Below are 12,814 nucleotides of genomic sequence, written 5' to 3'. Positions count from 1 at the left end.
CCAAAATCCGGGGTCATATTTAACACCGAAGAAGATGTCCAGAAATCTAAGCAGTGCAATAGGGAGAGGCTGATCCAGTTGATGACTCTTCCACCTCTAGGGATTTTTTGGTTAGATTTCACATTTTCCTCATTCTGTCCCACTTACTTTATTGTTTGCTTGATGAGTCACACAAAGGCAGTGGGAATGATAAGCAGAACAAACCAGAGAGCTGTAAAACCTGAAAATCAATATGGTTAGCACCTGGAATTTTCTTAATTACTGCATTTAATGCAGCTGGGAGAAACAGGCAAGATGTGGGATAGGGCCTCGTCTTGCCCCTCTGCCCAGGGGCAGGAATTTTTCCATGTTTTTCCATTGCTCCCAGGACCCAACCAACTAGAGAGTGACCACAGTTGAATAAGCAGTTTGCAAAACTCCTCCTTCTCTTCCTTCATCTCATTCCATTTTTTCCTTCTCACCATAATGTGCACTACAGTTTTCAACAGACTCCAGCTGGAATCAAGAGCCCTTGTGCAAAGTCTTGAGTATATTCACAGCAAGACACAAATTCTATTTCATCATCTAATGATGATGGGGAAGGGGGAGAAGAAAATCTCTTCAGACTGATCTAAATGCACTAGTTTAGCTGTGAAGAAATGTTCTATTTGCCCATCTTTTTTTATTCCTTTGAAAATGTGAAAAAACCTCAGCATTTAAATATTTACATTTTTTTCTGCTTTTTTCCAGTTGAAGTGATTTGCTGAATTGACAGAAAGTCTCAAAGAAGAATTTGAAAATAGTTCCATTTAAAAAACAGACTTTTGGTTGAACAGAGTTTTTTTGCATTCTTTACAAATATTTGAAAATTTCTTTATAAAAGCTTAAGTGCTTAAACAATCTGTCTTTGTATAAACTTCTCACATGATACATGGGTATAGATTTGTCTTGCAGCATATTTAGTAGGTCTTCTAACAGAAAGGGATCTCTTTGGAATAGAACAACAAACAGAAAGACCAACTAAGTGCTCTGGGTGGTGAAGTCTTTAATAAAATGGCATACCTGTGACTGGCTGTGTCCCTGATGAGGAAAGGAAAGAGGACAGATGAGTCAAACCTATGAAGAGAGAGAAATTCTTGATTTTTGTGTCAATTTGCTCTTCTGATGAAGAAGAGCACCAGAGCAGTGATGAGGACAGAGTCAGCCAAAGAGGCAGCGCATTCCAGCACCAAAGCAGTTCCAAGGGTAGGGTATGGCAGCTCTCCCTTTGCACAGAACATTTAAAAATTGCCATGTTTGTTTCTTGGCCATCAACAGATCTTTCCAGCCTGGATATCAACATATCTGCTGACCTGATACCTTTTAATGGTGGGCATGAAGTGAACTGGAATGGGATCCATCTAAGATCTTTACTTCATATAAGAGTGGAAGGATGACTTTCAAGGTGCCAAGCTAGTACTTGGAAATATGGTTTAAACCGGGACCTGTTTTTGCCCAAAAATGTAAGCTAAAACATCCCTGGCGCAAGAAATTAATCTAATTTCTCTCTTATCCTGAAAATGAAGCTCTGAACTTGCCCCTGTATGGGGCAATATTTTTAACAAGATGTCCTGTAATAGTGGTTTCTTGATAATTTTTTTGTGCTGAGTGCTGAAGGAGAACTGAAAGTTCCAGACTCATTACAGACATCAGATCATAACAAATACAAAGGAAACTCTTTAGGGGAATAAATATTTGGTGCTCTATTTGCAAGGACCTGACCTTGCTGAGGTTTCAGAGCATTTTGCAGAAAACTAGAATTACTGTTTAGGTAAATTAAAGGCTGAGGTGGTTTCTTTTTTTATCCAGTCCCATGTTGTTCACAATCCAAATTTTAAAATTTTAAAATATTTGTGATTTTTAAATATGTGTAATTGCAATAGGTTGTATTATTTTCTAGGACTGGCTTGTTGATGGGCTATATCTATCACAGCAAGAAATTAGCACCAAGGAAAATTTTCAATGGAGTCATGATGGAAGAGGAAAGACCAGAGAGCAAATTGTGACTTCTGTACCAGGAACACTCTGAACCAGGCACCACAAAGAAATATATCTATGAAACAGGGGAGAAAGTCCTGGGCTGATGCTGAAACATTGTGTATGCTGTGGTCTGGTATGGTCACAAAGGCTGGAATGACAAAGCAGGCTGAATTTCTCACTGACAGACATTTATCTTACAACTGTAAAAGCCACAGTGAACTTTCACAAAGCAGAAATCTGTACATTTTCCTGGAAATGTGTGGAGTTTCTCCCATGAAGGGACACCTATTTCATGGTTACCTCCCAAGGGATTAAGTGAAGGAATCTGTCTGTGTACATTATCATCATTTCAGTGGTAAGTTACATTTGATTCCTAATCAATAACATTTCTTTTGTTGGCTTTAATATAGGTATCTTGATACAGTTTTATATTATCTGCTAGCAGTTATTTTAGTTTTATGCTGTGTAGTAAGTAATTCTGATGAAGGTCTTTGTCTGTTACCTCCTGTTCATTTGTCTTAATAAATAATTCCTTTTTATATAAATGCATCTGATTTGCCATCAATAAAACTTGCAGGACAGAGCAATGCCTTAAATTTAAACTGCTGACAAAATCTGAGGCTAAGGAAGGATTTGCCTTCATTTCACCCCGTTTCTGTGAAGGTGTTTAAATAAAAAAAAGGGAGTTCTTTCTTCGCCTCAGTGGCAGAGCTTCTTTAGTAAATTTTTTGAAGCTCCCCCTCTCCTCACGACAACTGGGGGGTCTGAACCCCACATGAGCAGGTCAGACATTGCTGTGGCATAATCACAACCACCTTACCTGGCCCAGTGGTCTGTGGTGACCACTGGTTGCTGTCATTGGTGCATCTCATATCGAGGGGCGTCCAGAAGGTTTTGCCATTCACCTCCTTGCACGTCCTGCTGCCAGAGGTGGGGGGTCTCTTATCATAACCTGTCTGGCACTTGAAATGCAAGACTTGTCCCACGTAATGCTGTTGGGGCAGCCTTATGGAGGCATGTGGAACAGTCTTGGGAGGACCACAGAAATCTGTGGGAGCACAAGGAGCACGCAGTTAAAGCAGACAGGTTTTGCATAATGCTTCTGTTCTTTAAAATCTTGTGTTCTTAGAAAATCTAGACAAGCAGGATATAGCAAGGCTTTCTAATACTTGGTTAGGATATAAAATACTCATTTGCTTATACCATATCACCTTATTCAGCCAAGATATTCCAAAAATCATTTCTTTCACTCTGTCTGAAAAATAATTAAATATTATTCACCATTTTTACACTACTTCCATGGAAATCAGCAGGACAAGTATTGAATGAGCTCTTATTTACCTTTTTGTTTGGACTCTGAAAGGTCTTCTTGCTTCTGGGGTGCAGGGCTCCTTGGTTCTCTTTCTGGCTTCTGTGTAAGTTCTAATTCCATCATGGGATCCATTGACGACAAATCTTTCTGCTCTGTGGAGAAGTTACACTTGTTGAGTTGCAGCAGGACAAATATCAGAACAAAGTGCCAGAGCACCCAAGCTTCTGGAGGTTGGATAAAGCTGTTTCAAGTTCTAACTTAGAAAAATAAGCACAAAAGATCTTTTGTTAATGCCCAGATTTGTTTTATACCGAGTAACACATAGAGGAGAAACACCTCTATGTATAGAAAAAAAAAAACAACATTCACTCACCAAAGCATTTAAATAGTTGGTGTTTCCAAACAGCACCCTGCTGTTCAATCTTACACTGAATTCCTAGGTATTCACTGGCCTTTCTGCCATAGCCAGGGTCACAAGTATAATACAGTTTGGTCTGTGCTGGATACATCTCAGCAGTAACATCAGCAAATTCAGTCGGTGGAAGACTTGGGCATACACCTGCAAATAGAAAGCCTGAGAATCAGGACATCAGGAGAGCCTGGCATTTTATTTCATGGATCAAGGACTGCTCCATTCTCAATACCAGACATGTCCAGCAGATGGACAACATGAAACACTACCAACATTTTCTTAATGAAGCTGCACACAGTTGTATTGGAGAGCAGCTACCCCCAGCAGAATGTGCAGCCCTCAGTCTATGGAGGGAGGCACAACAGGAAAAAGTAAGCAATTAAAAGTTGCAATCATCTATAAGCAAACATTGCAAATGGGCACAGACTCTCGGTTCTGTCTGAGGACAGACACCAAAGAGCAACTTACTGTGAAATAAGTTTACAAACCTAAATATAACTTGTCCCAAAACAGGAAGTGAAGTGTTGTGTCATCAGCAAATCATATCTAAATATACTTCACAATCAGTTGGAATGAATTAAGTTAGATCATTTCATCATTTCAGTGCACTTGAAAAGCCTGCTCAAGCTGAGCTGGGGACCCAGAGGTTGATAAAGGCACTACTTAATTATTATTGAAGGCCTAAAGGCTGAGAAATCAAAGGATCAAATAGTCTGGTTGCACCAGGCCTGGCACTCTGGATCTTTATGCTTATACATAACATAGTAACAGCTATGGGGAGTGAAATTCTTATCATCATATCCTCACAGTTTCTGCAGCAATAATTAATGCAGCCTTAGCAACCAGCAGGAATAACTGCTAAAGGCCCTCAAGTCCCTGAGAGCTGTTCATCATTTGGTGTCTGCCTTCGATTCGATTCCCAAAGTGCTTTTTCCTTGAAAGACCAACAGCAACTCAACCTGTGGCTCCCAGCCCCAGCCCTGCAATGCCCTTTACTTTCATTTCCTCGCTTTGATATTTTCTGCCCTTTTTGCTTTACAATGTCTTGCTGTTTAGTAAGTCACAAAGTCTGAAGGAGGCAACAACAAAAGGTATGTGAGCACTTTAACAGCTAATCTGCATATTTTAATCCCCTTGTATGTCTGTGTTATCAAAGGATTCGCCTAGTAAACTACATCAGACTGTGGCTTTGACAGAAGCGACTGCACCCGAAATAGTTAACCACATGGTTTACCACAGACTGTCAGGGTGATTAAAATTAAAGAGTTATCAGATCAGCAGCAAGTTGAGATCATGTACTCTCACTTTCCCTGAAAGCTAAAAGCTTGTTTCCCTCAAGACTTCAAAAATCTCTTTGAAGCAGACTGCAGATCTGAATCTCAGCATAAGGCACTCAAACCTACAACTCATTAGTCTCTTCTTAAGAAAACCCACAACATTTAACCAACTCATAATAAAGGGCAAGCAGTCTTTTAATTGATGATCAGATGTTGGGTTCTTCTGAACTTGCACACATCAGACAGGGATTGTGCAGACATGGTGCACTTGGGAGACGTGAACATCCACATTGCAGATCACACACAGCATTTCTTGAATCCAGCCTTTTAATTTCATCCACATTGCTTAAGTTCTTGTCTTCTCACCCCTAAATAACTGCAGTATCTTCTTTGACCTTTACAATCACATTCCTTTCTCTGATCCAGAAAGAATTTTGGAAGAGGAATTTCCCAGGTCTTGTTGTGACCTTGTGCCTGCCGCCCTTTGACTTTTAACAGCTTCATTGTCACATAAAATATTTTGCTCCCATTTTCAAGAACCTTCTCCTTTGCAACCATCACAACCTTTTAAAAGACTGGCTTGTCCTCCCATACTTCTCACCAATGTGTTTCATCAAAGTCATCAACTTTTGGGTTTATTGTTGTACCAAAACTCACACTGGGAGGAGCCATGAATGAATATGGATATTGCAAAATATCCTTTGCCATGATTGCTCTTAATTTTCTCAAAATATCTTATATATCTTCAGAAGTGCTTCTCTTTATGTGATTTTTACTCCTCTTTCTAGAAAAAGTAGGCACTCAGCATGTAACTCATGCACCCTTCTGCCAGGCAATTTTAGGGAGTGAAAAAGGTCCTCCCTGAGTCCCCTTTTCTCCAGGCTGATCTCCCCCAGATCCCTCAGCCTCTCCTCACCATACCTGTGCTCCAGACCCTTCCCCAGCTCCACTGCCTTTCTTTGGACCTGTTCCAGCATCTCCATGTCTTCCTTTGGTTCATGTCATGGCACCTCCTGGAACAGTTTGGGAAGACTGCAGAGAGGATGCAGACCTGGTGAGGTCTGGACCATACTCTGGAGTGAATTGAGCCTAAAACTTCATTCCATCTTTGTGCCCAAAGAAACTACATGGTTTGCCCCTAAAAAAATCAACATCCTTGCTTTGTGAGTGGTAAAATAGCCAAGGGATTAGAAAAATCCAGGGAGTAGGGAATGGCAGGGTAGAATTTTTTTTTTCCTTCACCAAATTTCTGACTTTTTTATATTTTTAGGAAAGATTAGCTTTGTTTTGGAGGTTTTTTGTTGTTTTGCAGCTTGTTGGTAATTAGCCAATCGGTTTGTTTGAGTTAGCGTGATATGAAAATGTCAGTCTTTTAAAAGGCCAGCACAGCGGGGCATATCCTGCCTCACAGCCTGTGGTGACCAAGTTTTGCACAGCCCAGCTTTCCCTGGATTCTGCATCCCTCCACAGCTGCACCGGGGTTTCACTCCTGCTATTACTGGTTTGAAATACTGCCCTCACATTACCTTGAGATGTCTTGATGTTTTGTTTGCCTCCTCATTTTGCCTCTGCACATATTCCAAGTTTTCATCCCCATGACAAGATGTTGTGTGTCACTATTTCATTCTCTTGCTATCCTGATGTCCACTGTTCTCTCATTCCTTCATTCACCAAATTCATCAGCCCCTACCAATGATTCTCACTTCCCATACCCCAGCAGTGTCCTGGGACTTCATTTCTCTGCACTTAGAGATAGTAAATGGGCTAAACAGAGAGGTTGGTGTAATTGTGTCCGTGGGGATTTAGCCTTTCTGTCAGCTGCAGAATTATGAGAACACTTAGCTCTCCTAAAGCAGATGGGGATTTCTGTTTTTCCCCATATTCATGGATTTTTGGTGCCTACAGCATTTGTGGAAATTCTGGAGGTGGTTTCAATCATTATGATGGAGTGGATGGAGACAAACCCTTGGAATTAGAAGGAGACGTGTATTGAGACAATAGCCATGAAACATAACAATTAAAAAGTAGTTATTTGTTCTGCTGGAACGCTCCCTAAATTAAGTTTGAAAAGCTTTTTGAGACCTGCAAGCCTTGTTATCTGAGCCAACAGATAAGTGTGAGCTGGGATATCTGATGCCATTTGAGATATCTCAGGGCATCTGGGATTTCCACATGAGTTGTCAGATAACACACAGGAGATATTGGAGGGAAAGAAACCCAGCATCTATATCAGCATCAGTTCTTTCAGATTTCTTCCCTCACATTTCCCATTCAACTATGTTCCCCACCCAACCACAAAACTGCTCTTGGTAGGTGTGCTGGCTTCATGAAACCCTCCCTCCTGTTTCTCTTCTCCATCTGAATTGGCAGAGCAGTGATAGATGAGGCTTTAAAACACATTTAGTCCACAAGAAGTGAGAGGAGAAAATTTGTAACAGGCATTTTTAGTGCTAGGTAAAACACAGTCAGTGAGTCATGGCACACTAACCTAAAATCAGAACTTCCCCTGTTACGTGGCTGTGTGTCACCAGCACTGACATTAATCTGATGTCAAGTTAAAGCAGAAACGTACAAAAATAGGATGATTTTCCCCTTACTACAAAGGCAGTAGGATGGGATTGGTAGGAAACTGGATGCTCTGAAGTTTTGGGCAGAAGCAGTGGAAGAAACCAGGCACTGCACACACCTGCCCAGTTCAGAGATGAAGAGCACCTCTCCCCAGAGACACCAACAAATCAAACCGAGCCAAAATGAAGATATTTCCCCAGCTGTGCCTGAAAAGCTAAATCAGCCCTGGGGATTTATGTGCTGTGTGAAACTGGGCTCTCTAAATGGTGCAGTCTCTTGAAGATGAAACTGATACAGGCAAAGCGAAGGAATTGATACCGACAACACAACTGAAATGGTAATTGTGGAGTTGCGTTATTGAGCGCGGCAGGTAATGAACTTTTTCTAACTTCAAAATTTATTCCCAAAGGATCATTTAACAAGCAAGCTTCACTCTGCAGGATTCTTTCCCTCATTAATGACACTTCTTACTTATGTGAGTTTGTAAGATGGGAATAGATCCCAGATGTGGGGTTGGGGTACAGACCCCAATTTAATTGTAATTTGCCTGTGAGATTATAATTAACTCTACCTTAGATTATAGAGAGATTATCTTAAAAAATAATTTAAGTAATGGTGAGTCTGCATTGTAAGTGACAGAAATACAGTGCAGATAAAATGACCAGGCACAAGTTTTAATGCAAACAGCAATGGAGGAGAGACCAGCCTTAGGGGAATGGAGGTGGGTTTGAATATTCCCAGCAGTGGAGAAGAACAATGTCCTGTTCTAAGGATCTGGCAGTTCAGTCTCTGCCGCGTTTGCTGTACCAGATATCTCTGTTCAAAAAACAGTGTAAAATATATTGGAATATGAACTGCCAGGAGCTCTAGGACCACAGAAAACTGGGTTTTGGAGAAGTGCACTTATCTTACCTCTTGGCTTAATCCTGCTGAGCAGCTGTTTGCTATTGACCTAGGCAATGGAATCTAATGCAAAAAAATTCCATATTCAGCAAGGCTAGAGCAGGTTGCACAGTGGACTAAGCTTTCTCATGTTAAGACTAATTTAGCCTCAGGAATGTGCCTTCTTAGCTCCTTCTGTGAGAAGTGGAGCTGGGCAAACCTCTCTAGAGCACAGGAGACACCTGATTTACCTTCTCCAAAGCAAAACTTTAAAGTGCTACTTTCTTTTTATCAGCTGCAGTGGTGGAAGAACGTTCTTACATGCTCACATTGATGATCAGAGTGGTTTGCCTGAGGTATTGACAGATCTCACACCTGCCCTAGCAGAGAGGCTGGGCTGGGGACTTGAACTCAAAATGTGGAATTGGAAGAGGGAACATTAGCAAAGAGAGAGAGGAAAACCAGCCTGGGCACAGTGTGCTGCATAGAAAGTGCACTAAGTAAAGAATAGGAAACACTTTTTTTGTTGTTTCTGGGTGTGTATAACATCCTTGGTTCTGTGGTAAAGTCACAGAGCTCAGACTCTTTAAATGTAATCACGGCATGTGGTTTTGTAGCAGAACACAAAGCCAAGTTTTGAGAATATACATGAAAGTTTTGTTTTGGTGTGAGACACTTTTGCTTAAATAGACGAGCTCAGTAACACACGTCTTTGATATTTTCATCTAAAAATAAACAAAAATTGTATTTTTAAACAACAGCAGAGATACAGGTTCTTTCCTTTGTCTGGAATTTTCTCAGCCTTGCCTTTTGTAGGGCTGAAAGGGCAACAGAGCATATTCTCTCTGAAAATAATTGAATGGTCTGACAAGTGTGTGTCCCAGTCTTGGGAAAATGAAGGGGAAAAAAAAGGGTCTAGTGGGGAAATTTTGATTTCAAAGATTCTCTAAGAATTCATCTCACCTGACTTAGGGACTTAGCATGGTCAGGGAGCTTTGCCCTGGAGATCTCAAGAATGAGATGGAAATTTTCTGCACATGAACATGATTTTTCCAATGTCATGCATGAAGTGTTTTTCCAATTGAGAGGGTTATATATTCTTTATGTGAATGCTCACTATTTACAAATCAAGAACATGAAGAAAAAGCAGCAGATTACAGAGTGCTGCTCCCCTGGCAGGGCAGAGGAACAGGGAGTCAAATGGGGAAAGTAATGGAAGGACTTTGGAAATGTGAGTTTTTGGGGAAGCATTGGAGGAGATGGAGCAAAGACTCAGTGAGCCACGTTGCTCCAAAATTCAGGACCAAGGTCAGAGAATGGAATCCGTGGGTAGAAAATATCCAGAAGCTGGGATCTGAAGGTAGCATTAATACAACAGGGGGAACAGGGCAGACAAAGTTGAACATTGAGCAGGTAGGGAGACCAAAATAACAACACTCTGAAGGCAACAGTGAGCAAAGTCAGAAGCAGTGGCTTTCTAGAATTAAAGAGTGGAATTTTTTCCCTGCAATAAAAGGAAAAGGACATAACATCTCACCTCTGATGAGGTGGAAAGACAATTCCTCTAGCTGAAGAAGCAGGTACTGCAGGATCTCTGTCTGTAATGTCTGCTTTTCCTCAGTAGGATCACACTTTTCAAACATTTTTTAAACTTTTTGTTACTTGTAGCTGCATATTGAGCCCTTTGTTGCTGAAGGCCACTGTGTCTGAAAAGGTTTATAAAGGTATTTGCTCTCTAGTTGACCTTACAAGAATCACTTGTCTGTGTTTGACAACTTTAATGTATTCTGCATTGCATTTCAAATCCATGGGAGCCAGCACTAATATGCAAGTATAATGGGAAAGAAATTCCTCTCATTTACATGACTGAGATCTGGTACCCATCTTGTGTGAATGAAATTCACTTGAATGAATTTCTATCTTTTGTGAGTTTTAATCCTTTCCAGATTTAAGTTGCAAATCTGTTCAGTGTATCCCTTTATGATGAACAGCAAAATGAAAGGTTGTAGGAGCACAGACCAGCTTTTACCTTGTGTTTGACCCTCACTTCAGGCTTCACCCATGCCTGCATCTTCTAGGCACTGCTGCTGTGCAGAATAAATCAGATAAATGTGATGCTCTTCACAGGAAAACCAGCATTTCTATTATTTTTAGCACTAAAGTGTAGTTTAATTTTTATTAAATAAATGATCATCCCATGCCTTAACTTCCCCAGTCCCCCAGGACTTTTCTCTCTCAAAACCCTTTGAGAAGTATCAGTGAAACTATTCTGTAAAACAAATGGGTTTTATTTCCTTCTCCCTCTAGTTATATTTATTCCTGATAGTGCATTTTGACAAACACCATCTAAGGCTGGATGTATTTAAAAAAACTGAACTTGCAGTGCTGGGACAAGCTGAAAATACTACGGCAAAATAATAAAAATAGCACTGTATGTGCTGAGGCCTGCTTGTTTTTTGACCATTTTGACCCAGCCCCTTTCCCTTTGCTTTGCCCATGTCTATTCCCAGGTCTCCTTGTTGATCCCCCTAAGGAATTAAATCAACAGGTCTTACAGCCACAATGCCTTAAGTGTCTCCAGGATTAAAACCCCCAAATTGGTAAAAGGTGGTGTTTTTTACCATAGCATATTATTTGCAGGGAGAAATTACAAATATGTCTATGTATATATATCTATATATATAAATATATATAGATATATATAGATATATTTAAACATTGGGACAGAGATTGAAAATAAGTACAGGAAGCTGAGGAAATAAGAGCTTAGTGATACAGTGGAGAATGCACTAATTCATTCAGTGGTGAATAAAATTACATGAAATAGCATAAAATGCAACTGCTCTGACACCCCCCGATTTTTTTTCCAAAAAACACAAAAGTTTCTGATAAACGAGAGCTGCCAGAAAGAAATTTCACAACATGTTCCAGGCAGAGTAATACAGAAAGTGTGATCTGGGGAACCTGACTCATCCCAGAACTGATCCCACTGACACATCTCTGGCTGAGCATCTCTGGTGCTCCTGCACGCAGCACCAAACACTTCCCGTGGGCTCTGGCACCTCATCTGGCAGGGAAAGGAGAAAGTGCAGCATTTACTGGCAAAAGAATGGAAAAAAAAAATCACCTGGACCTTCAACATTCAGGAAGGTCCTTCCTGCATTAATCAGTTCAGTCATTAGCAACACACTCTTCCCTTGAGATGGCCAGCCCTGAGGAAAATTCCCACTCCTGCTAAGGATGATCCATCAGCAGTTTCAGTACCAGCATATCTGAGAGCCTGCCTTAGGCTGTGTCTGTTCATACCTCTCATCCTGGACATCATCATCAGACACAGAAAGAAATATCACATTTTTGGAGCACTGAGAATTGAAGGGTTTTTGTTTTTTTTTTCCCTGCCTTTGAACAAAGCACTTTAAATTTAAATACACTAATGCATCACCAGACCATTTCTCAATGCACACACTTGTCATGATAAATAAGCCAAATCTAAGCAGTGTCACCATTTATAAATGTGCAAAATTATGCTGAATTGGACTAGCTGTCTCCATTCACAGTTTATAGGACTGCTGATTGAGAGGTATAGCTGAAAAAATATTTCATATCTATAGTACCTATAGCAAATTTGGATGGTACCTTTTAACTAAGAGCATTGCCATCAATTTTACCTATGGGGTACTGGCATTTCAGTGTCTATTTTTGTTTCCTAAACTTACAAGCAAAATGGAAAAAGGAAATTCAAAGGACTGCTTCAGGCTGCTTTGATCTGCCCACTGTTCCAGTGATGGGTTGGAGGATACATACATTAGTCAGATAAAAAATATCCTCTAAAGCTCTGGATTTTCTGCAGTTGACAGTTTGTGGGCACAGAACTCATTTCTCTCATTTCCTTGGAATAATAAATTCCTTAAGCTCCTTAGCATCCTTCCTTTGCTGAAAGGAGTCAGGATGTTGTGAACACCCTCTGAACAACCACCAGAAGACCCAAATCATTTCTTCCCTCCCCAAAAGGCAAAAAGAGTCTTTTACCTGGCTTCTTCCCCTTGATGAATCCAAACAAGAGCCACATCAAAAGCCACTTGAGCTCCATGGGACTTGTCCCCATCTTTTCTCCACAGCCCTGAGGACGGGGAGGTTTCTCAGAAGCGATGAGCTGTTGTCCAAGCCAAGGAACTGATTGCTGCCTGATGAGGCTGTCTGGGAGCACCACCCACATGTGCAGCGAGGGCTTTGGTCAGCAAATCATCGTTTTGCTGGCTCCACAAGAAAGAACAAAGGTTGCTTTCTGTTCAGGTATTAGTCTGTTATCCAGGAAACCAAACTCGAAGCTCGGTGTGGCGGAGCATGCCATCGTGCATAGGAAGT

General features: G+C 40.8%; 1 protein-coding gene across 1 annotated transcript; it reads right to left on the bottom strand.

Annotated features, from left to right (window-relative positions):
- Positions 1-99: 99 nt before the first annotated feature.
- IL2RA (interleukin 2 receptor subunit alpha) lies at positions 100-12,603 on the bottom strand. The gene is made up of 6 exons (XM_031503688.2): positions 12,479-12,603; positions 3,684-3,869; positions 3,340-3,462; positions 2,819-3,046; positions 1,042-1,095; positions 100-220 (listed from the first exon to the last, which is right to left on the bottom strand). The coding sequence occupies exons 1-6, from the start codon at positions 12,552-12,554 to the stop codon at positions 168-170; spliced, it is 720 nt and encodes a 239-aa protein (XP_031359548.2). The 5' UTR covers positions 12,555-12,603; the 3' UTR covers positions 100-167.
- Positions 12,604-12,814: the final 211 nt, after the last annotated feature.

Source organism: Lonchura striata, chromosome 5 (assembly GCF_046129695.1).
Source record: "Lonchura striata isolate bLonStr1 chromosome 5, bLonStr1.mat, whole genome shotgun sequence".
Classification (NCBI taxonomy): Eukaryota; Metazoa; Chordata; class Aves; order Passeriformes; family Estrildidae; genus Lonchura; species Lonchura striata.
This window is presented reverse-complemented; position numbering and strand designations above follow the sequence as displayed.